We start from the raw sequence: 26447 nt of genomic DNA, 5'->3' as shown, positions 1-26447 counted from the left end.
ATGGAAGTCCTTTGTTTTCCCCTCCTAACCTTTACGAATAAAAAATATTTGTCACTACTTTTTGTTTCAAATGAGCCACAAGGGGAAAAATTGCTTAATTATCTGGGCATGTGTGCTTTAATTCTACCACAGAAAATGGGAATTAAAGTTCAGACTATCCAAGCAAGATGTACTGACCAAATCAAGCATGACAGCTTTGCAGATGCCCAGGAATGATCATCACATTGAGTCAATTTTTAAAAATACTTGACTCAACTGAATCCAATTTTAGATTATTATGCCTAGTAGTTTACAGTCTCAAAGGTATATTAAAACCACTGGAGTCATAATCATGCATGTGAAATGATACTAACCACCTTGAAACTATGTAACATTTTTGATCCACTGAATTGGAAATAAATGTGGTGATTACTGACTTCAAAAATATTGTTTGTAAGAGAAGAAAATACTAATCCATAAATAATCATCCTTGTAAATTAATTGTTCTGATAATAACACAATGAATCTTAATCTCATGCACTACTCAATCTGCTCTTCTTCATAATAATATTCAAACATTAAAATATGATATATAATTTAATAATCTTTGTATTAAAACTTTAGGCCAATTCTCAATCATGGATTGCTTGCATGTAACATGTGTCCTGCCCTCCCAAACCACCATATTTTCTCCCACTGTGGGCTCCTTGCATGATTCAGAAAAACCATGAAATGGGAACACTCATTTCATGAATGAGAAATTGGGTTATATGTGGTTCTGAATGGTGTGGGATGAAAACAATTGACTCCCTATTTGCAACTATGACTTTTACAGAATTTAGTGCATCCTTTGAAAAATGATGATACCTTGAAATGAATTGTTTAGCGTCAGACACTCAGTCACAAAAACATACTTAACTAATTGGCTTTTTGCAAAATCATCTTACACTACTGGATCGGTACCATTTGTTTAAAAACTCAGAAATTCTAACAACACTTTGCAGGTAAATAGTACATTAATAGTTGGTTATTTTCCATTTGAAATAGAAAATTTAATTGCGAGGTGAATGCTTCTTAATTGCAATTGAAGACTTGAGCAAATTTGGGATTGACTGTGTATGTTGACAGAAGTGGGAACACGATGCTGCAAAATGTATTAATACAAAACAAACTGATTACAGTATCCTAGAATTCTAGTTTCTTACATTACAGGCCAGATTAAAAATGAGTCAGATATCAGAAATCTGGATGGGAACCTCAGGTATAGTCTTCAGTATAGTCAAGTAACATCCAATTTTTAAAATCTTTTAAAAGAAATGAACTGAAAAAATATGGCTGTGTTTCATTTTTCAGTTGTCTTACCCTCGTTTGAGAAAATCCTATGTGATTTCAGTTGTAATTCTAACATGATAAACATAGGTTGCATCTGTTTTAAGTGGCAATAGTATCTTTAGCAATATCAATAGCACATAAACTTATATACAGCTTCACAATGCTTTACAGCTCTCTCTAAGCAGTTTACAGAGTCAGCCAATTGCCCCCAACAATCTGGGTCCTCATTTTACCCACCTCAGAAGGATGGAAAGCTGAGTCAACCTTGAACCTGTTAGAATCAAAGTGTCACTGTGGCTCTTTACACTAGCACTGCAGTAGCACCTAAAATTATATTAATCTTTATGCTATCTTCTCAGTAGCATCTAAAATTGTGTTAATCCCAATATACAGTAGAACTAGTAGGCAGCACTGACATCTTTCATTCAATAAATGAAAATCTGTTCTAAAGACTCTTGCCAAATTCATTCTTACGCTATCAGTTCTAAAGTCTAATTATCAATATATACCTTAGGTTGTAAATAGCCATCACAAATTTTAGGTTTGATTTTCATTTCTTTAATGAGCATCTGGACAATGTTAACCTCAGAGCCAGTATGTTTCTGTTACACTGGTTTTGCATGTTTTCCAATTGTGGGCTGCTTATTTTGTATCATTTAAATTGAGTCTTAGGTTTTTTTCAGTCCATCTTCCATTTGCTTTGGCCATATTTTTGTTGGTGCTGTTCACTGAAACTTCCTCTGTGTGGATTACTTTTTCCATAGTGATCTGTGAAGGTGATGTTCTTCCATTCTGCATACATGTCCAAACCATCTTAATCTGCATGTTGTATTTCAACCTCTCTTATAGGTTATTTACTGAATCTCATTCTTACAGTATCTTCAGACAGTTGTGGAGGGAGGTTCCAGAGGATGCTGTTGATGTCACATTAGGAAACCATCAAGCTTTTTCAGGCCTGCATTTAACCATGCCCATGTCTCAAATCTGTAAGATTTGAGCAAGACCAGCAGGACAGTGCCTACAATCTTAGTTTTCAGTGAAACGAGGCACCACATTAACAATTCAAAGAAAAGAAGTAGCCCTGCCAATTCTGATGTGTACTCCTCCTTTTGATGCTGATTTCTGTTCTTCCACCAGTGACTCAGGAAACTTGAACTAATTAACCCACTCTATTTCAACTCTGTTGGATAGACAGTCTGCTGATGCAATAGGTACTTCTCTAAAAATATATGTATATATATATACAGTACATTCTCTCCCCCCCCCTATAAAGGGAGAGAGAGAGAAAGATAGAAGAGCAACGTGTCATATTATTATTTTACATTTCACACTAGTGCAATGAATTTGGGGGGAAAACACTGCTTCAATTTTGCTGAAGAGAAAGGAAGAATGGCTAGAAAACCTATTACACCCTTTGTCAGTTTTTCAACTGATGTTTCTACCGCATATGCTAATTACTGATACTTGCTCTCTCTCACACACACACACACCAACACTCACTGGGTCCAATCCAATAAGATTTATTTAAAAAGCGCAGATTTACTATTGAAAGAGAGTTCTTAAGCATCCATGAAATATTTAAAGTTAATCACAAGCATACTAAAAAGCATTAAGATAACAGCTTCACACTGACAAGCCTCAAATAGGCAGCTTGCCAAACTGTCTATTACTAATCTGGGTTGGCACTGTTCCCCAAAGCAGGAATTCCATTTTTATCTCTATGTCCTTCAAGTAGCTACATTAAGTTGTTTTAAAACGTAATTTTGCAAACAACTGTTTGAATAACATCACATTTCTGTCAATGCCTGCTTTCAGATCTCTCTCTTTGATGCCACTACCTTTGAGGATAACAGAGCCAAACATCAGTCCAAGTAGTGAGTCTTGCTGTCATGGAGATTCCTTTGTTCCTTTAACTGTGAAAAAGGTTTTCTGGCCCTATAACTTTTATTACTAAACCAAAAAGACAGTCTCCCACTGCAAACAAAGGCAATTCTAGTCTGTTTAGAGTTTCAGCAGGTAGGGGAGTAAGAATATTAGTGATTTTTGAAGAAGAACTGAAGAATGCAGGCTTAAACTTCCAGTGAGTGGTAAAGAAAATGCCAAATTGCAGGAACAGGGTAGCTGAAGTCTCTCTGGAGTTAAAGAGAGATAATCTGATCACCCGTATGTGCTCTGTGTAGCTGCTTTTTTGTGAGGATGGCAGGAACTGTGTTTTTGCAGTAGGCCTGCTATCAGCTGGGAGTCACATTACGTTGTGTTTACAGCCACTAATATTGCCTATATGGATTTTAAATTCAACTGGCTTGTCTCTTCTTAATCACTTTGAATTTTATTTATTTATTATTCTTTGGCTTTCTTTAAAGATTGAGAACCTTCAGACTGACACATTTTATGAAAATTGCTGGTTGAGTGTCCTTCAATCCTTTAAAAAAAGCAGTTTAACTACAAGTATAAAGATCTGTATTTTCTGGAATATACAGCAAAAGGATGATTATCCTTGATTTTAGAAAGTTTCAAACAGATTAGGGACACGGATAGATTTAAGATTTGGACATTGATTGAAAGGATTCTCTCCCCTGGGGAAAATTGTTCTGTTTATAATCTGTACTGATTCAAAAGACTTTGAAGATTAGACATTAGAGGGCACCAGAAGTCTACTTTGAAAGAAATGCCATTTCATTCATGGTAACATGAAGTTTTTGACCTATTTAACTCTTAACTAGCAGTGCTGATGTAATTGCAGAGGATTAAGCCCCACTGAATAAAACTGAAATTGATTTATAGATGGAATTAAAAATCACAGTTTGTAAGAGATGGAAACAATGGATTTATAAATGAAAGTTGATTATTCAAAATTGAAAAAGAAACACAAATAATAAACCAGATGAGTGATTTGGATTATTCCCTTACACTAAATTTAAAAGAGTGGTTTGCTGGGTCTGCTGGAAATAAAAGAAGGGTTTACTGGTAGTACAAAGAGAACTTGATAAAAATGAAGAAAAGAACTCTGAGAGGAAGAGCATATAAGAAGACAGATGCTAGAACTTTCTTTGAGGATTTTAAAAGACTGTCCACAGAAAGTTTATAAAATTAATTTATTTCTCTAAGGTTAAAAGATTATTTTGGGGAATGTTGAATAGCTTCTTGATTAGGACTGGATTATGATGGCTATTTCTGGTAATGCTTAATTATTTTTGAGTGAGGTTGAATTTTTATTATTTTAAGAGAGATGAGATTTATTTAAAGAGAAAGGATGGTTTCAATCTGGATACAGCAGATAAATTGTAATATTTATGTTGTCATTTCTTACAATCCCTGCTGGACTTTTGTGGTTTAATAGCGAGGGATGAGGTTTTAAAGAGGGGTTTGTAGATACTGGGGAAAATTATGGAATGAAGAGATGTTAGATTTTAAGAGTTAGTGGTAAGTTCTTAATATTATACTTGCTGGGGATGAAGGGGAAGATTTTTTTTTACCTTTTTCTTCTGTTAATGCTCTTCTGCACCTTATTTTTTATTTATTTTTCTTTAATGTATCTATTTTGTAGTTGTATAAGTTTTACCTATATAATATAATCTCTAATAAAATCATTGAAAAAAGAATACCTGCTTATTAATACTTAATACTTCCCCTTTTCTAAGTCCAACTTTGAGGAGAACAGAGACAGGGACAATATGATACCATCATATTATATCAACAGTATCAGGCATTCCAAAGGCAGCTTTAAAAAGCTCTGTTACGTTTGTTTCATAAATTCTCCGCAACTACAAGAAAACAATACTTAAGCAGCATTATTTCATCCACACTGATACACTTCATTTGACTAGATCCATCCATGTGGCTCAGGAGTTGTGGGAGTTGAAGTTCATAGATTGTAAAAGGACCATAGTTCCCCACCCCTGCTTTGTCCATCATCAACCCATAAATTAATTCTGAACCACCGTGGAAAGCATTTTGATGGGGAAATCTTGACAAATATTGTAACATAAAATGCATAAAACAAATTGAATCCAATCAGTTTGATAGCAAGGGAGAAGGAATGGGATGGTGGATTTGCCTCTCAGAGATCACACCTGTATCTTTATATGGAAAAAGCCACATAATCCTATGGCCTTAAGGACCACTGCTTCTATGATCGTAAATTACAACTAAATTACATTTATCAGTCAAACTGAAGTCAGACATATGTTCTTTTTAAAATGAAAAATACTTGTGAATCTTATTTGAAAGTTGAGACTAGTAAGAGACTCTTGTAAGAGGTGATTAGAGGTGGAGCTCTTGCCTCACGATCAGGAAGCTGTGAGTTCGATCCTAAGTAGAGGCTAATATTAATAAATTCTCTTGCTCGAGTAGGGGACTAGATGACCTCCAAGGTCCCTTCTAACTCTGTTATTCTATATTCTGTTTTCAAGACATTTCTAAATCTACTTTTTAAGTTAGCATAACTTGAAAACCACCAAGTTTTTGTTTTTGTCTAATATAGTTTTTGTTTTTGTCTATATTTTGTCTGAGGGTCAACAAGACTAGGAGAAAAAACACCTTTTATATCTCTATTAACAAGGCAAATTATGCATATTTTCATATCTAGGTACATCTAAAACAGTTTGCACTCTTGCTAAATTACAAATTGTTGGGCATAAAATCCTATTAACAAACAGTAATAACATATAAAGCAACCAATCACCTGCCAATTGGAGTCCTTAGCTTCTTCAGTGGGTAGTGGGATAACTAAAAGATTCTGAAGGATAAATGCAGCCTACAAAGAAAAGAAAAAAGACAAAAATCAACAGTGCCATCTGGCTGCAGTTAAAAGAACCTAGGCTAGTACATACTAAATCAATGCAATGCAAAGTATACATTAAATTCATACCGTATATTTTTTCTGTTTTAAGCGTTTGGCTATGCAGTGGATTATTTAAAAAGAAATCAATTTTTGCATTTTTTTTTTAGTAGAATTGAAGCAGAGAGAGAAAATTTCCTTTCTATGCAATTTTTCCAACAAGTTCTTACACAGATCAACAGCTTAAAAAGATGACAGTATTTGTAATTCAGCTACTATTACATTTATTTTTAGTGCTAATGTTTTAATTGTTACAGTTCAGTCCGAAAATTGCTTCATATTGCTTAATTTTTCATAATGGCTAATTTTGTTGGCTTACACTGTGGAGAAAGATCCCTTAAAATTATTATGGAAAATGGTTTCATTATTTTACATTTCTCTCCTGGGAAATTGCAATCCCAGAATGCCTAGATGGCCCGTCTAGAGGCATCTTATGCTGTGTGAAAAACAGGAGTAAGAAAGGTCTTGGGGAAAACACAAAAAGTGGTTTAATGACCTTATTGGATATAGGTATAGGAAATATCCTATTCTCATATATATACATATACACACATGCGTGCACACACACACACACACACACACATGTTTTCTGAGGTTCTCGCGTGTATTTGTATGTGGATCTTTGGTTATTCGGGTTTTCTCCCGCGTAAGATTGGAAGTATCTAGGCAACGTTTCGATGAAGTCTCATTCATCATCTTCAGGTTTGTGTCTTCGGGTCTGTGCTTCTCAGAGTGATGTGAGCTTGCAGCTGCTTCTTCCTTTTAACTGCTAGTGGGGGGTGACTTGATTGGGTGGGGGCTTGGCTGTGTTCTGATTGGGTGGGGGTGTGTTCTCATTGGTTGGGGGTTTGGCTGTGTTCTGATTGGCTGGAGGTGTGTTCTGTTCAGGTGGGGGCTTGGTTGTGCTCAGGTTAGTCTTAGTGTTATAGTCTTAGTCATATATATATATATATATATATATATATATATATATATATATATATATATATATATATATATATATGTTTTCTTAAGTTTTGCATGGTATTTACATGTATGGTGTTGGCTTGGTTGGGTATTTTCCCACGTCATTGTAGTTCTTTTAAAGTTGTAGCAACGTTTCAGCAGAATCTCATCTGCCATCATCAGGCTTCTGAAGCCTGATGATGGCAGATGAGATTCTGCTGAAACGCTGCTACAACTTTAAAAGAACTACAATGACGTGGGAAAATACTCAACCAAGCCGAACACCATACATACATACATACATACATACATACATACATACATACATATATGTATATATATATAGGTCTAGGTGTGTTCGGGTCTTTTCCTGTGTAAGATTAAGAGTATACTCTTAATAAACGTTTCGGCGAGGTCCCACTCGCCATCCTCAGGCTGGTGCTTTCAGCTTCATGCCAGTGCAAGCACTGATACCTGCATACCTGTACCCGTGCAAATCTATGAAAACTTATATATAGATACTGTATACACACACACACACACATATTAGAATCAATAGATAAGTATTACTGAAGTCTCTTGGAGCAATGTATCTAAAGCAGCAGATGGTAACTCTAGCACCATTCGTATAAGAAGCATTTGCTCTCAAAGTTTTGCTTTTACTTTCACACTGTAACTGTTTTCATTGTTTGCTGTTCCTTGGATAATCTTTTCAGAAGAGACAGAGAGAAGATAGTTTTCTCTGCACGGTTTTCTAGATAAATGATGTAGACTAGCATTTCTCAAACTCAGCACCTTTAAGATGGGTGGACTGGGGAATTCTGGGAGTTGAAGTCCACCTGTCTTAAAAAAAGTGCTGAGGTTGAGAACAAAGGCACTATTCAGCAGGTTCTGACTAGCTCTTGAGAATCGGTAGCAGAAATGTTGCGAAGTTTGAAGAACTGGCAAATACCACCTCTGACTGGAGATTTTTTCTTCCACCAAGCCACACCCACAGAACCGGTAGCAAAAAAATTTGAATCCCACCACTGGTTGAGAAATACTGAGGTAGGCATTTGATTCAATCCAAAAGTATCAAGTTATAATCAACTGAAAATTCATTTTTACAATTGTGGGATTTACAAACCTCTCTTCGCACCATGCTGCATTCTGATTTATCCAGAAGGATGTTAATTACAGTTCCCCATAATCCTCCTGATATGTTCTGGCAACTTTCTGCTAAAGAGAAGCAGCCCATGTCTAGTGACGTAAGCGCTGATCCTATTGCAAGTGAAGTGAACTTTACCTAATAGCAATGAAAAAAAAAATCATCACATTAAATTTATTTAAACATTTGTGTGGCTGCTTATCTTAAAGCACAACTCTGGATGTTTATATTTATATATTAAAACTCATCATCCTATTAAACTTTTCAATGCATTTTATATAGCATGTTGATAATTTATACATAACTGTTTAAATTAAGAACTGATTAATTAGTGTTGTTTTTAAATTATTTGCCTCAACCTAGTGGCTAATATTAAACATATGCTTTTAGGAATTAATGGAATTAATGGATCATACAAAGTCTTGTAGGATAAATATTTTCAAACATAAGAAACTAATCATTTTCCTATAAAACTATAGTAGCACGTACGCATGAAGACAAACTTTTTATCCTAAACCCTAATGAATTTTTAAAAAAATCCAAATTTAAAATATCAGTAAATTAAATTTGATTTTATCTCTTTTTTTCTCTTCCCCCACAATATGCAAAAAGAAGTATTTCTGACTCTAACAGTCTTATGCATGAAAACATTTTATGCATTAGAATGCAAAATAGAGAAAATTACAACTTTATCTATTAAACGCTTTTGAATCCATGATTAGCTATCATCGATTTTGCGGAACATATAATCTTAAGAGATTTTTTAAGTTAAATAATGTGTCATTTGTATTTTCCACTAGAAAAATAATCTTAAATGTATACAGATACCTCAAATGTATGTTGGGAATGTGAACAAGAAGGGAGTTTTTATAATGCTTGGTGCAATGTAAAACAGCTAAAAAGAATTTGATTAAAATGCATATATTAATTCCTAAAATTTTAATGATTAACATACAATTGAAACCAGAGATATTCCTCTTGGGACTGATGAGCAACTAGTTGAAAAAAAATTCATGGAACTCTTCTTGGAATTATTTTTCTATGTGTAATAGCAGCAGCAAGACTTTTATATGTATAACAACGGAAATATTTGACACTACAATGGTAAAATGGGATGGTAGATCTAGCTGAGATGGCATTAATTGATTGCTTTGATGAGAAAAAAGACTGATTAATTTTAAGGCTGATTGGAAACCCCTTTAGGACTTTTTGCATGAAACAAAAAAAATTAAATTAGGACATATGGATCTGATGATTAGAAAAATAATAATAGAAAAAATGAAAGTTATACTTCTAATTGCTGTTGAAGAAAGCCAGAAGTCACAAATTCTCATATCCTTTACCATGTCAACAGTTTTTTCCTGTGAGATTTCAACCAAACTAGCCAAGGGTAGCAGTGTGGGCTTTTGGAAACAATGGTTCAAGAAAAAGCAAGGTATGCTTTTTCTTTCCTTGGAAGCAATGATATATTCCCATATAAGGGAGATTTCTAAAATATACTTTTAAGTTGAACAAATGTATGTTCACCTATTACAGCAGTGAATGGCCTGTGCTATAGCAATAATATGCAAGTTGGTTATTCCAACAATAGGTAATCCATCAACAGAAAATAGGGTTTTCTTCTGTAATTCATACTTTTCATATTGATCAATGCAGAGAGACAAGAAAGAAGTTGTTACAACAGCTATTATTTCCAACTGCTGTCTTAGTTTATAAATGGACAATATAACTTCAGAAAGTCAGGATTATTTCATCCATATCTTTCCACTTTTATATTTAATTATTTGGCTATAATAATGATTATTTTCCTTCAATTACTCCTTCTCTTTTTATCTCTTTCAACTTATCCACAACCACTGAAAAAAAGAAATCTGTGCCCATTCTTCTCCTTGCTCAAAAGCTTTGAGTGAACTTTTTTCAGTACTAAAGAGCACATTAAAAACCCAATGTGAACCAGATGTCCAATCCACACAATGAAATGGTATGCTGCATGTGTGTAGGTACACACACACACACAAACACACACACACTCACTCACTTTAATAGCCTATGTAGATCAACACTAGATACAAGGCAAAGTATAATGAAAACTCTTACATTGCAGCAGAAGTTAGATTAGGGCAGTGCAAAGGAATAATTTCTATCTAATTTTAGTTCTTGTTTTCAAAAGCTGTGCCATTTTGTATGCTAATCTTTGCACAGAAGCAAAACATCTGCCTTCCTTATTTATCTAGTAGCTGACAATTGCTAGAACAATTTACAATTTGATCATAATGGTGACTATGTTACAGACTTCTGATTCTTTCCCTAACTATCCCAAATAAAAAAAGAAAAGCATCGCACAAGTGATTGAGGTCTACGGCAGAGCAAACAATGTTATTTAAATATTTTAAGAACAAGTTGGTGATTTCTGAAGTCTCTTCAAAAAGATGAAAAACTTCTGTTAATTGGGAAGCCTTAGATGCAGCAAATTCCCATTTCAGTTATTTCAAAAATTCAAGGCAGAAAGCAAGCAGCGAGTTTATTAATAATCATTCATATATATGTCAATGAAAGGTAAGAAAAAATTGCATACATGTAATCTCAAGATTCTGAGTATATTTATTGTGAACAAACAAATTCAAAGGAAAAATGATTGGCATCAGTTGTGTTTAAAAAGATCCTGCCTCTGTTGGCATTAATCCAGTGTTGTATGGCCAGGAAAGGTTAGGGAGAATCCATATGTTTTGGTTTGCAAAACAACAAAAGGAAAGTTTCTCCTTTGTATACTGTGGTTGTGGTACAGATAAACAGTAACACAAGGACCAAACAATCTAAAATTCTTTCCTTGCTCGATGCTGAATGAAGAAATAACCACACAAGATCTAAGATGCTAAGATCATTATTTCCTACCTCTGCAGTTTCCAGCCTGGGAGCCAAGTTGGTAAATAATATTTTCACTAGAAGAACAGCACTATTATGGCCATGACAATGGAAAAATATGCAATAAAAGATGTGATTTTTACTAACCTCGGGGTCTCTATCTACCCATAATGGAATAAGCCACGCTAAGCCTTGACGAAATTGACCTTGTTCTTCACTGGTATCATATGGCAAGAACCAGAGAGAAACCCAATCCTAAAAATGAAATTTCTGTTAAAAACAGTACAATCAATCTTTGGATTCTTTCCAAAGTCAGTTTACATATACTACAAACTGTTTATATATCTTCCAACATTTAAACCTATGAATTTTTGAGTCACTGAAATGCATATTCTAAACCAGGGCTTATATAGCACACGTAATAAAATAATACTAGTATATTTTGTAAAGTTAAAAGCACAGGGAAAAAGGTCACCATATAATCTAGTAAAGTTTGGAAAAATGGAAGTAAAAATTAAACTTGGAACTCATTTCGCTTCCTTTACAAAATGGATTTTATATTTGAAGTTATAAATGTATGAAAAGGTTATGCTAATTTAACATTAAAGTTTTATTAAAGGTTATTGTTGGTTAAATTAAGCTGAATATACAGTTAAAAACCTAAGGATCATAGAATACAAAACAAAAGATAGAGTCTATATCTTTTATAGGAATGTAACTAACTACCATATTTGCCGGCGTATAAGATGACTTTTTTGCCCTGAAAAACATGCCTCCAATTGGGGGGGGTCGTCTTATATGCCGGGTCGTCTTATACGCCGGCAAATAGTAATTGGGAAGCACTGCGGCTGCCCGCGGCTGAGGCACTTTGCGCACCGTGGAACGAATCCCGTGAAGCCGAAAGGAGCAGCCAGCCTTCTCCCAGCTCCCAAGGAAACGAGGCTCGCACCGCCCGAGCTCCGCTGAGGTATCCGGCTGGGGCTGTCAGGAGTTGTTACCGCTGGCACGGCTCCGCGGCTCCAGTCCCGCGTTGCCTCGGGAAGGAAAGGCAAAACCAGGAGCCGCTGCTGCCATTGCAAAGCGCCGCCAGCTCTTCCTTTTGCCTTTCCCTTCCCGAGGCAACACGGGACTGGAGCGCGCGCCAGCGGTAACAACTCCTGACAGCCCCAGCCGGATACCTCAGCGGAGCCCGGGCGGTGCGAGCCTGCTTCCTTGGGAGCTGGGAGAAGGCTGGCTGCTCCTTTCGGCTTCACGGGATTCGCTTCCACGGTGCGCAAAGTGCCTCAAAAAAAAAGTGCAAAAGTGGAAGGCATGCGGAAGAGGGGGCGAGTATATAACAAACTATATTTTGAGTGGAAATGTTGGGGGGTCGTCTTATACGCCGGGTCGTCTTATACGCCGGCATATACGGTACTTCATCTAGCCTAGTTGCAAAAGAGTCCTTACGGTGTATTCTCTGGAGGAAATAGCTCTGAAACTGAACAAAAAGGTTTTATATAAAAGGTTTCTGGAATTTATTGGAGAAAAGCTTAATTTCTAGATATGTTGTTCTTACTTTCAGTTTCTCGCAACAATTATGGACACCATTATTTTTAGTTCAGTCACATTTAAATGTAGTGGTGGTTACACATTAATGTAACAAAAGCAGACTTAAAAAAACAAATGAAGATATCAATTCACCTCAGTTTTTGATACTCAGTTCTCATTCCCATCATCAAAAGGCTGAAAGAATACATTTCTCTTACTAGAAATCTTGACTGATCACTGATGGAGGAGTTTTGACATTAGTTGGAGCCCACATATGGCCCAAGGGTCAGAGATTACTCATATCTATTATAATATAGCACCAAAGCAAACCGGTATGGGTGTCTAGCAAGAGAACTTAGATTTAATTTGCATATAAGCATATAAGATGAATAAACTGATCAGATGTTGTATAGTCAAATTTCAAGTTATACAGTAGGTATGTTGACTTTTATTCCACTGAATGCATAGAATGGACAATTAAAATAAACCAGGGGTGTCAAACTCACGGCCCGCGGGGGCAGATGCATCTTGTGCTGGCCATGCCCACCCTTATTTTAGTGAAGGGAAAAGTCATGATACATCACGTATCATGTGACGCCACAAGTTTGACACCCATGCAATAAACTGTTATATACTTTAAAAAGTTTGTTACTCTCTAACGGGGGGACCTAAAATTACCATCCATTGATTACCAAACAATCAATTTTAAGTATCTAGTCATATAACCTCGGTACATTTTAAACTTTACTATACATTTAGTCAGTCATCAGTATGGAGGGCAATGGTCCTGGTCCTACTTCTTACAAGCCAAAAATAAAGTATTCATGCTGCAATATAAAAATAATATCAAGAATAGTGAGGTGCGAAAAAAGTTGTACCAAGCCAGCGGTGCCCATTGTCCAACCTTTCTGGCTTGGTGGCCCAGTGGGGGGACAGAAGATAGTTCCCTGCCTGCACAGCTCCATTTGTGTGAGCGGCCACTGCTGGTATGAGGGAAGATTTGCATGCACGCAGGCGCTGACCTCCATTTGCGTGGTCCTGTTCCAAACAGGCCTGTACTAAGCAATGTAATAATCAAAGTTAAGTTTATCTTATTGTTTTCATACCTCATCTAGAGCCTGAATACTCATTTCATGGGACAAGTGAAGCAAACAAAGGACAGCACTCTTGGTAACACCTTTTCCCATGAAAGACATGGCATTGCCTCCCCACTCAACATAAAAAGATGAGATGACCTGAAAGGAGAAGCAAAAACAAAAAAAAATGCTGTTCAAAGGCATCACAACTTTGTCGCAGATATCAGCTTATCAACCCTTAAAGTTAAACTCTGGAACAATTTTGAAGGCTGCTTGGGGAACTGAAAGTTCGTTTACATGCAGATTCTGTTCTGAATTCCAAAATAGCTTCAACTATCTCAATGCATACATTCAGCAATTATTAATTCTTGTCCTTACTGGACGCTGGCCAGATGTAAGATGCAAAAAATGTGTTAATTGTGTCACTTTGGGGATATACAAAGAGTGGGAGAGTTTAAAAGCCTGTAGAATTTTAATCAAGGCCTGAAGAGCTGACAGCTATTGTGCAATATATCTGGGTATATAAATGTGAGAGATAATATTTCATTTGAAAGAATTATGCCTGCATAATGTACATCTAAAGATCTGGATTGCCATAATTTTATTCTGCTTATTTAAACTATCATTTAGTTCATTTTCTAAACTCTGCAAAAACTCAAATTAGATGTGATATAGGATGTCTTTCATAAAATTTCTGTTATTTTTAAGGGATAGATAACAGGTGTAGCAGGAAATGGATCTGATCAGATGAATTATGGTTGAGGAAAGCTAATTCACTCTCCCCCTTACTCATTTTGTTGCAATTAAGTATACTAACCGAAAAGAGGCTACAAAATCCCTTGTCACATTGTAAGGCTCCATTCTTTCCTGATCTCTCATTTAGACTGCAGTCCAGCAGGAATATTTTTTTCTTATTAATTACACAAAAGTTTCTCTAAGACTTTTTTCAGCTGCGAAGTATTTTTTCTAACACAATGATGAACATATGATATTTAAATTACACATAACAACAATTAAAAAATATTCTATTCTACTGGGATCTATGTTAAAATGTTAAAGTCTATTTGTGGTGCTCTCACAAAGGAAATGATTTGAGGATTAGGCTTTTGTTTTTTGAAATTAACCAAGTAATATGGAAGCTATTTGAAAATAAAATACAATATATGTATTTTCTATCTAATTCGTGTTCAGAAGGGTAACTATTATATGACAAGTGTGTTTTATAAAATTAGCAATAGACACACATTTGTAGCCCACAGTAATGAAAGGTGTAAACATACAACAGTTATTAATAAAACTATTCATTGACCAGAACCTGGTAAAATACTACACCAAATGTTTTCAAAAGATGAGTTCCCTAGAAGAACTTCCAATTGTACAGGACACAGTGAAACCTGTCCCCCTTCTCTCTGATGAAATCTTGGCTGGAGTATCAAGCATTCTGTTTAAAGCAAGGTCAATCCTCTCTTTTTATTTCCCAATCACACAAAATTTATTCATTGTTGATTTACCTCAAGAAGCCCAGCTAAATATTTCTTGCAAATCATGAATGGCTCCACTGTGACAGAGTATGAACTCCAGCCTGGCAGTGCTGTGACATGAACCATACTATTTAATGTCCTTTCCAAAAAAGGTAATCCATAGAAATGAGGGGCATCTGTTACTCGCAAATACTGCAGAAGCTTCAAGGCTAGTTCTGTTCGGAAATAGCCAGTAAGTTCCAAATCTTTTCTGTAAAAAAATAGAGAAAAAATAGGGTATTAGAGAGCCAGTTTGGTCTAGTGGTTAAGACACCAGGCTAGTAACCAGGAGATTGGGACTTCTGTCACACTTTAGGTAGGAAGATATCTGGGTGACCTTGGGCCAATCTTTCCCACTCAGACCTAGGAAATAGACCACAGATGTCAAACTCAAGGACTGCGGGCCGTATCCGGCCTGTGGGGTGCTTAGATCTGGCCTGAGGGACCACCCTGGAAACAGTGAAGGACTGGGCCACGGTGCCTCTGCCAGCAAAAACATCGCTTGGAAGGGATGTGTGTGGCCCCCATGAGCTCCATTTTGGCCTGCAACAGCCTCCTGCAGCGCTCTGCCAGTGAAAAATGGAGATTGGGAGGGCCACGTGTGGCCCTCCTGACCTCCAATTTCACTGGCAGAGCGCCGCAGGATATTACAGCCAAAAATGGAGCCTGGGAAGGATGCTCACAACACGAGTTATGTCAAACTGGCCATGCCCACCCTGGTCATGCCCACCTGGTCCCTGAGGTCAAACATAACTCTGATACAGTCCTCAATGAAATTGAGTTTTGACACCCCTGAAGTAGACAAAGGCAAACAACTTCAGAAATCTTGACAAGAAACCAGAAGGAAACTTCTGAAGGACTCCTGGGATTCTAATTCAGCTTTGAGGAGGCCGATTGTGGTCCTGGAACATCAGATCTTCCATTTTAAGAAGCAAATAATTATACTAATGAATTTATTGCTGGCTATCTCGTTTTATGCCATACCTGTCAGTAACAGACATGAACCTGAGTAGAAGTGTATTAAAGAAAGCAATCAATTCTTTCTGCAATTGTTGTCTTACAGCTGTCTTTAGCTCATCAGCTTCATCTTGGGCCGGAGATTCTGGCGGTACCACAAGATCTAATAGAGATTTTGGATTCTGCACAGGAGATCAAGGCATAACATCAGTATAGAACATATATTTCATTACCTATTCTCCAATAAAGCATAAAACTCAAGTTGAAACTAGCAGTTGACATGCTTTTTTCATATTAGAAATAAGCTATTTAAGAATAAGTTTTCTTAATACAAAATTAATACGCTGCATAATGGAGATTGCCAGTTACTCAATAAACTAATTTGAATGATATAAAAATTGAAGCAAGCAGATGGTAAGAGTTTCCTGGCAGAGATAAGACAAATTTACCCAATGGTTTATTAATTGACACTGACACCTTGGCTACAATCTACCAGATTCAGTGAGTTTTTGAAATGAGTGTTCTTTTGGTGAATATATTTAAATGTACTTCCTGTTACAAAAGTCATTCTATGGCAAGCATGCATTTCTCCTAATCTAAAATTGATTTTTATTCTGAAAAATCATGATTGTTTCTAATGCACATGCTTCTTGTTGTGGAAGCTCTTGTGCATAGATTAGATTAGATTAGAACAGAATAGAATACTTTGTTGGCCAAGTGTGATTGGACACACAAGGATCTTACCTTTATATGACATCTTACCTTTATATGAGATATCTTTTAATAATGGTTGGATAAAAATCTAATAAATGAATGCATGAGTGACTAATGGGACAAAGGCTCTTTTTCTACAAAAGAGTCCCTAGAAGGGACTCCTCCTCCAATTCATTCCAGTAGGCTGGGTCAGGATTTTAGACCATAGTATGGGAAAAAATTGTCATCTTCTAAGTTAAATTATCCATACAGAGTACTCCATCCAAAAAGAAAAAGAAATTGACCCCTTCTTATACTTATTATATACACATAGTCTTTTGAGACAAATGTAACAGCACAGATCTGTACGTACAGGAGTACTCTGGTACTTATTATAAATTGCTTACAAGAAATGTGATGACTACCTAAAATGATGAATACTAAACACATTTTTCCCATAAGGAATAATGTAGTGAGTGACAAGGCAGCCAATACCGACATTGAGTACCAAACAAACATTGAGAATTGGGACAAAATGTTTGTGTCAAAATGCATTGAGTACCAAATTCAATTGAGTTTCAAAGCAGTTGAATACCAAGGTACAACGGTATATGAAAATACATAATCTGTTGAAATCAGGTGTTACTCAAGACCCTTACATGCTTCAGGGCCACGTCCAGGATCCATTTTAGGTGCTCAAACTCTGAAATATTCTTCTGTTCTTTCATAAACTTGTTTAAAAAAGATATGACATCAGCCAAAAGTTTTTCATCCTCTGAAGACGCTGGAAGCACTTGAAGAAACCTGTTATGCACAAACCATAATGTTGCACATGTAGCAGTATCCTGTCACTAGCATTACATGATTAATGTAGTTTGCTGAAATATAAAGTTAAATTTAAAGAGATTGAAAACAGCAACGTGCTGATGCTAAATATAAATGTCAGAAATACAAAGCAGATGAATGCAAGAGGTCTTTTTAAAATAATAATAAAAATAATAAACATCAAAAAGTTCAACTATGAAACACCATATTTAAAAAAAAAAACATAGCAGAAGGAATGGTCAAAGAAGAAATGTATTGCCTTTAACTTTTTCCCTATCCTTAATGCATTTAGCCTCCATGAACCATCTGTATATACAAATCATACAGCCAGAAAATTGCCAGAATCAGGCATCTCACTGATCTAGGCATTCCTAACAATATTCTGGCAGGCAGATGAATGCAGTGCTTACAGTAGGAAGGGAAAAAGGGCCAAACATGTTTTGTAGCACTGCTTTATCCTTAACCAGCCTGTGAATGTTAAAACTTCCTTTTTGGTTGCTAAATACTACTGATTTACCGTTTTCAAAGGCATTTCTTGCTGCGAAAAATGCTTGGGAAGATTCTAAAGAAACTGGCTATCTTTGAAAATGTTGAAGCTAAATCTACAATGACAGATGGCTTTGTAGTCAGTTAGGTACCTTGTTCTTACACACCAACCTGCTTAATGCTGTTTGCCAAGCCAAGGATTTGAAAGTGGCTCCACCAGGACTACCGCTGCACATTAATGCCAGTCTATCGTTCAAAATATAAAAAATCATTTTTGTGACAGCAGCCCTAACTTCCCCGTGGGATGCTGCTTGAGTGATGGCATTAAAACAATCCTGCAGACCGAAGGTTGCACACGTTAACTTAAGGATATTAATATCTTCTGAGGAGAGCTTTAAAATGCTGGAAAATCTGCATTAAAAAAAAGAACGTTAAAATAACAATTAAAGGATTTATTTTAAAATAACCAACGAATATAGCATCTCAATTTATATTTTGTTTTTTCTTCTTTAATCACATTGATTTTTTTATTTTTGGGGGGGTTTTGTCAATAGAATTTGTCTTCTTGTTCTGTGGGGCAGTTCATGAAGAAATCTTTCACTAGTCCTTTTTATAACACACCCATTACAGAATACACAAAAACTATCACAAAAATATGCCCAATCAAGATTGAAGCTATGGAAAGTTTAAGGAAAAACTAAGGATATGGGAGAAATGAACTGCCTGTTTTATTGCTTGTTAATGATTTGGAGAACGGATCTCTGGCTGGAAACTTTATTAGGAATCTCTGACTTTAAAACATTCTTGGGTTCTTGTTTTCTCTATCCCTGATTCATTAATCATACTAGCTGGAAATGGCAGGATTTGAAGTCTAAGATTCCCAACCCTATTCCCAAATGGAGTTTCAGTGTTTTATGGTAGGTGCCATTAATTAAAACAAAAGTATAAACATTTCCAAGTGAAGACCCAAAACTAAGTCAGGACTGCTCTTTTTTAAATACAAATTGGAACAACAAAATGAATAGCTTACTGTTCTGCTGCTGTCTCATAACTGGCAAGCGCAACTAAATTATCTGCTCCATGGAACCAAGACAAGTTCCAAGCCATTTTTAGCATATCTGACACGTGTTTTGAGGCCCAGAATTCACAAGAAAATGGTAACACCACTGAGTTAGGACTGACAGCATGATGTGCAGAGACTTTAATAGGTAGATGATACCTTTAGGAATAAAAATGGACAAATTGAAACAGTGCTGTTTTCAGAGAACAAAATTTCTACTGATCACTATTTGATTATAGTCATGGTAAGACTTCTGAAATATTTCTTTACACACTACTCTTACAAATGAATATATAATAAGTTCCTATTAAGGTTACTGACAGTCTCCACATGAATTTACTTCAACCAGTTCTATAGAATCAGTTGATCATAAACTAGAACCCAATTGAAAAATAACTTTCTTATGCCCCATCTTAAGTTATACCTTGAACAAAGAGCAATAGTCAACAGGAGCATTGTAATATTTTAGCTCTGTGTATTGATAGAGTATACACACTGAACTAAGACATAGTTTGTTTTAATCATGGTTTAACAAAATATAGTGATTGAGGTTCACACATACTTTCAATTAAGGCCAACCTATCATTTATTGCAATAAATTGAAAACTACTAACTACATTTAAGCCACAATTGTAGCTTGTTTGATTTTCATCAGCATGAATGAACTCAAACCTTCTGCTTTGCAGATCATGGCTTATGGTTAATATATGAACTATGTCACTTTGGACTGTTCAAACAACCTCAACCATTGCTTAAAATTCTGTGAGTCGGTGTCCCGTTTTTGACTGATGCTAGATGGGGAAATATAATTACAGAGTAACAAAAAGGAAAAAAAAATATGTGTAAACTGCTTACAAAAATGCATAAAATTCAGGTATTCTCAACAGAGTAGTGTTGTGGGTGGAAGGGAGCAACATAAATTGATCAAAGAAGAGAGCTTTCCCTACTGTTGCCCCCACCCTGTGGAATACTCTATCTCCCCCACCCCACCCTGCCTAGAGGTTAGGTCGGCCTCTACTCTCCTGGCCTTCCAAACAGGAGTCAGAATATGGCTCTCTGGCCTCACATGGGAAGCCTAGAGGAGCATGCAGGCCCGAGACTAGTTAGTCCTTCAAACATACGTGAAAGGTTTTCTAGATTTTTTTTTATTTAAAATATTTCCTTCACAGTGCAAAAACCAATATTTCTGCATGGTTAACTCTTGACATGATTAATATCTCTTACCTCCTTACAACGGCAACAGGCAAGGTGAAGTGGGAAATGCTGGAAGGATCACAGGAAACAGTATCAGCCCTACATAAAACAAACCAACAAATTCAAACAAAACCAAAGAAGACCCTAGGTATTTATCAGTACATGCCTCAAATGTCATATACGTTTAGCTAAGCACTGCCATATCTGCACAGGGCAATGCTCAAAGGGTAGTGAAGGAAATCTTCATTTTAGCTTTATGTCTATCATAAAGTACCAAATCCAAGTCCTTAGCTTTCTTCTTATTCAAAAATCGGCTAAATTTGTCAAAAGATTCGATATGACTTCCAGACAAGAATGAAGCCTGATACACAACGAGGATTTGCCAGCTCCAGGACAAAGTATCAAAGACCCTTTTAAAGATGTTAATCTTTGACAATCTTGGAAGGCAGCTAATAAATACTGAAATAAGGATACTTTCTAGCCTGGGAAATTCTGGTTTTCATCTCATCAGCTTCAGCCCTTACAATATCAGCAATATAAAGTGGGGAAGCGGGAGGCAGGATCAGAAGGAAAATATAAAATATTAAAATATGGCTGTCTGGTCATGAAAGACCAGATTGATTGCCACTCATTGAAACTGGGTGCCCCCCTGCTGCTTCACTTGCAAAACCCCTTTCCATTCAACAGCCCAAAGCAGACATTTTTGTAAGCGACAAGCTAGAATATGCACATCTGACAAAATCTTTAAGAAAACAAATATCTTTTTTAAAATCCTGTTTTTAAATAGCTTTTAAAATATTTCACATATTATATAAAATGTATAAGTGCCTTCTCAAAAACAACTTAGGGTGGCGTAGAATTGAAAGAACAAGATGCTAATAAAATAGCACCTTGAAATAGAACATAAAGTAATTTCTGCCAAAGGCATTTCAAATAATCACACCAGCAGGATTACCTAAAATCAAGTGGCCAATTTTCAGGTTATAAAGAGAATTAAAATTTATTTTAACTATAAGATTGAATATCTGAATCAACGCTTCATTTGATGAGTTATTATTTCAACGTTATCCAAATGTATTTTGCAATAACGGCATTATTAAAATATAGATATTACCCTTAACAACACCTTGGTGGTAAGAGTTTTTAGTACAGCATTTTTATTAATCCATCAGCAATTAACATGGGATGGAAACATCTGTCACATCTTTCTGTTCTGCATTTATTACTTTAGCACATCTTAATTAGTCACCTTGTAGCCGATGGAACTGTTTTGGTAAAAGGTCCTGAAACATTTCCTCTAATGTGAGCAGAAAAGTAGGTCTGATTATATTTCTAGCAATGATAGGCTTTGATTATTCCAAGATGTCAGCAGGTACCATGCTACTCTGATGTTTGCATCTATATAATTTAAAATAGTGCTATAGTGAAAGGCAAGGCGACAATCAGCCACTATTTTATATTCTATCTGATAAATGCAGGCAATTGGGGGCGGAGGAAGGGAGAGGGGGGGAGGGAGGGGGAGAGAGAGAGACAGAGGGAGTTAAAGAGAGAGAGACAGAGAATGCATGTGATATACAGGCATAAATGTTGTCTATAATTTACATATATTGCAGCTGGCACTAAAAGAATAGTTTGCTTGCAGGAGTAATGAAGTAACACAGAACCAATCTCTATAGATTACCCTACCACATCTCTTTCCTTGCTGCTTCATCAAAAAGTAGTAGACAAAGTAATACTGCTGTTTCACTCGTGATAGCACCACAATCTTGGAATATCAAGGCAACTGAAAACAGAACAGAAACATTTACATGTTTTTTTCTAAACAGCATAAAGGCTTTCAAGAGTCTAAATTCCAAATTTCCAAAGAACATCAAAATTAAGTATTTGCTCTTATGATGTAGCAATAAGACATATGGGAAATATTAATTTTGCTCCTAAAATGGCAGTGTAGAAAATCCAAATATATCCAGATTTTTGGAAACAAAATATTTGTAAAAATATCACTCCTGATATTTATCTGCTTAATTTAAAGATACAAAAACAAAAAGCAAATTTTAGTTTGCTTTTATGATGTTACCTCTAAATAACACAAGCAAGACAGAAGACTGGTAGGCCAATAACAGGCGCTTGACTGGATCAGCAGAGAGAAGTTTCCGCAAAAGTGCAAGACATGGCAACATCATACAGTTCATGATCTATCAAAATTAATAAAAGGGTTTGTTAACTAAAATCTATAGTAGTAACCTACTAAGCATTCTGAACTTCTCTGAAATCAACACTCTTGGAAGTTTAAAGTAATGTCTTTCAGTATGTTACCTTATTCCATTATTCACAAATCCATATCATCTACTTCTCATAAAAAGTTCATATTTTAATATTTAATTCCAAAGACATAAAGGCATTAGAAATAATCTGTGACACATTTTTGGAAGCAAGCCTCTTTGTTTTCTTTTACAACACAGAACATCTAATATAGATGAAAATTTGCAAGAACTTTTAATATTTCATCCCAATTCACTCACAGATAATTAGAATTAAATTAAATGAAGGTTTCTATTAATGTTTTAAATAAAGTCCTTCTAAATTTATTTACAAAATTAGTTTCTGCCAGGAAAATTGTACTGTAATCATGAAACTGAACAAACCATCCTTAGATATACAAGTAATATTGTTCCAAAATCTCTGAAGTGGGATTTGATCGGTTTTGGCATCATTTAAATCATGAAGAAAAAAACTAAACACATTATTTAATAACTGATAGGATTCATTTGGCTACCCCTGCAGTCCTTCAGCAATACTATTGAACACATTATTTAACAACTGATGGGATTCATTTGGCTATTCCTGCAGTCCTTCAGCAATACTATTGAGTTGAGACTCAGCCTGCAGGAACCACCATGTAAATTTATCTACCATCTGAACCATCTGAGTTTCAATAGGATGTAACCACCATTCCTTTCTGGCTTCCCCCTTTCCCTCAACCCACTGCCATGACCCACCTATCTTCGCACGTGGCTACTAATTGTACTAATTACATTGTATTCGTGTAGACAAGAAAAAAATTAGTATCTTCTTAATTCCCATCATTCTTCACTCCTTCCTGGCAGGTAAGCTGCTGGTTTTTTTTTAAATATAACATTTTCTATGAGGAAAGTGGAGATCATATATGTGGTTTTGTAGAAAAAGAAATGAAACGCTAGCATTGTTTTTTAAATTAATCAATTCCTAAATAAGGTAACAATCTGGAATGGTCTTATTTAGCCATTTGTGATGTGGCCATTTATGAGCGCTACTTTTTAAACTTGGGGATCAGCTAAATTATAACAAACTATTTTGCCTCCTAATCAAATAGCAAGAGGAGAGAGGAGAGAAAGAACATGAGTCTGGGGTTCCATATTAGCTCCTTTCTTCCTCTGCTTATTTAAATGGCAAGTTTCTGTATGAAGATTTATTTAGCGTTTTTTAACAAGCTGAGAAGTGATACTAGACTCAAAGAATTAGACACCGAAATTTCCTTTCATTGCAGTCCACATGTTTAATCGCCATCCTGAGATAATACTTCTCATATTCCAAATAGAAAATATTTAATTCCTACCCAAAATTATTTGATTGAACATACAATATTTGGAACCCTGGGATGGTTCTTCTGAAAAAAAAAGTTGAAGTAGATTTACCTTGCCATTCTGAGCAACACACTTAGTAAAGTAAGCAAGAATTCTGTCCACTGCACCCATATTTTTGATAATTGGATGCAATTTAGAATCTAGAACGGAAAAAAATAAAACATTAACTTTCCATATACACACTTTAGAACAGGGGTCTCCAAATTTGGCAACTTTAAGACTTGTGCACCTCAACTTCCAGAGTTCCCCAGCCAGCATGGCTGGTTGAGGAATTCTGGGAGTTGAAGTCCACAAGTCTTAAAGTTGCCAAGTTTGGAGACCCCAGCTTTAGAACAACATATAACACTGGATTCAGATGGATTCAGAACTGCTTTATCTTTAAATGGGTACTATATATTGGATAAACTAGGTACAGATAAGTACGTGTCTCCTTCCTGCAATCATTAAACTAGATTTAAATAGTGAATCATGAATTCCAATTTGCTGTCAATTTCAGTTCCCTGTCAATCTTCCAAATATTCCCATCTTAACTCCTGTCACTCTGGCTTTCTGATTATCACCCACTCCCCTGCTCAGCCAATAATAATGCATTGAATACACTCTTCCGTTACAAGTCCTTGGTCCATTTTGAGGTAGGGAGGAGATAGTGGAAATTACTGGTATAGGATTTCCCCCCTAGCTTTTTAGTATTTTTGCTAACTATGATTACCTTCTGGATATGCTGATATACTTGAAGAGGGATATTTTGAACCAGCTCCTGAAGAATTGAAAGAGGATCTAGAAATGTGCATGAAACCTGCCACAAAATGTAGCAGAGTGAAGCACTTCTATTCATCTTTCTAGCCAGCAGGCTCATCCCTTTCTCATATTACTCCATTTATACATCTCTTTGGGGTTTGATTTTAAGGAAAGTCAATTAGGAGGTCATGCTATTGGCATATAAGCTGCAAAAACATACACAATACATAAAAAGTGGCTAAGGAAAGGTGATTCACAGTGTATTACAAGAGAAAAATAATCACCTGAATTACCCATCATGTCATGACTTTCTCTACGTTGGAACAACTCTGTGTCTCAATCGTAAATTGTATTTTGAAGAAGTTTACCTTGCATGATTATGACTAATTGCTCAGCTGCTGACTTCCTCAAAGTCAAATCAACGGTGTCTGATATAAAGATACTGTACAGTTTTTCAACTGTCTCAGCCTAAAAATAAAATAAATATATCCTTTTTATTTATCTGTTCACATATTTTCCTGTAACTTCTCTTATGGGGAAAAAGCCACCTCAAGTCTAACGTCACCAAGAAGGAACAGCAATATGTACATAGCAAGACCTTGGGCTTCAATTTTCTCTCACAACAGATCGGGACAAACAACTGAATATTCCCAAGATCAAGCTAGAATATTATTGCCTCTAAATTTTAAACCCCAAATATCCATTTTGGAGGCTGCTATCACACAAACTGATTCTCTTGGGCCGCTTTATAATCTTTCCAAATTCCTTTTTCAGGGGCTTATAGAGAATTGGGGAATTTATAGGGTTTCCTGTTGTGTGACTGTATCATCTCTGAGATAATTGCTTTATACAGGTAGTCCTCGATTTACAACAACTGAGCCCAAAATTTCTGTTGCTAAGTAACACACTTGTTAAGTGGGTTTTGTCCCATTTTGTGACCTTTTTTTGCTGCAGTTAACTGAACCACTGCAGTTGTTAAGTTACTGGCACAGCTCTTAAGTGAATTTGGCTTCCCCGTTGACTTTGCTTGTCAGAAAGTCGCAAAAGGGGAACATATGACCCTGAGACACTGCAACCCTCATAAATATGAGTTAGTTGCCAAGCTTCTGAATTTTGATCATATGACCCCGGGGATGTTAGAATGGTAGCGTGAAAAATATTTATAAGTCCTTTTTTTCAGTAGCATTTATACTTCAACAGTACCATCTGTGTTGCATTTCCTTGCTTAGGAGATCTCTCTGGTAATCAATCTTGTTCAAAGTTTTCTCCGTTCACCTTAAAAACAGATTCTCTTGTGTCATCCAGCTTGAGTTCAATAGGCTTTTCCACAATAAGGATGTTAGAAATACTTGAGAGAATGCTGCCATGCAAAAGGGGACGCTTCAGATGGGACTCTTCTTCTTCCATCAAGTGAAACATTAACTGTTTGAGTGCCACAGAACGAACACTGGGAGAACAAAACATTTCCTTAGAGCAAACTTGGTGTTCTGACCAAGGCTTCCAGAAACAGTAATTAAGCACATGCTTAGTTAAAACAACTCTTGTTTTATTTCAACGCTGGGAATTATTTTCATTCCCAGCCGGTAATGAATCCCAAACAGTCCCTTCGAGATAAGCACCCACCTTTTTTTCCCTTTGAATTT

The 26447-nt window shown here is 36.0% G+C and overlaps 1 protein-coding gene across 7 annotated transcripts in view; it reads right to left on the bottom strand.

Moving 5' to 3' along the window:
- RTTN (rotatin) overlaps window positions 1-26447 on the bottom strand; it is a 99466-nt gene that overhangs the window by 45164 nt on the left and 27855 nt on the right. For 6 of the 7 annotated variants that reach the window (XM_087961470.1, XM_087961471.1, XM_087961473.1 and 3 more), the window contains 15 exons: window positions 26080-26251; window positions 25173-25272; window positions 24118-24206; window positions 22521-22638; window positions 22130-22226; window positions 20474-20542; window positions 19220-19408; window positions 18361-18600; window positions 17538-17682; window positions 16213-16367; window positions 15220-15439; window positions 13739-13867; window positions 11253-11360; window positions 8223-8381; window positions 5996-6067 (listed from right to left, as the gene is read on the bottom strand). In XM_087961470.1, coding sequence (XP_087817596.1) covers window positions 5996-6067; window positions 8223-8381; window positions 11253-11360; window positions 13739-13867; window positions 15220-15439; window positions 16213-16367; window positions 17538-17682; window positions 18361-18600; window positions 19220-19408; window positions 20474-20542; window positions 22130-22226; window positions 22521-22638; window positions 24118-24206; window positions 25173-25272; window positions 26080-26251 — 2062 coding nt within the window. The remainder of the gene's footprint in view (window positions 1-5995; window positions 6068-8222; window positions 8382-11252; window positions 11361-13738; window positions 13868-15219; window positions 15440-16212; window positions 16368-17537; window positions 17683-18360; window positions 18601-19219; window positions 19409-20473; window positions 20543-22129; window positions 22227-22520; window positions 22639-24117; window positions 24207-25172; window positions 25273-26079; window positions 26252-26447) is intronic. The other variant, XM_087961472.1, reaches the window with a different exon arrangement.

Source organism: Notechis scutatus, chromosome 3, assembly GCF_049901735.1.
Source record: "Notechis scutatus isolate UNSWTSFEM ecotype Mainland chromosome 3, rNotScu1.2, whole genome shotgun sequence".
NCBI classification, from domain to species: Eukaryota; Metazoa; Chordata; class Lepidosauria; order Squamata; family Elapidae; genus Notechis; species Notechis scutatus.
This window is presented reverse-complemented; position numbering and strand designations above follow the sequence as displayed.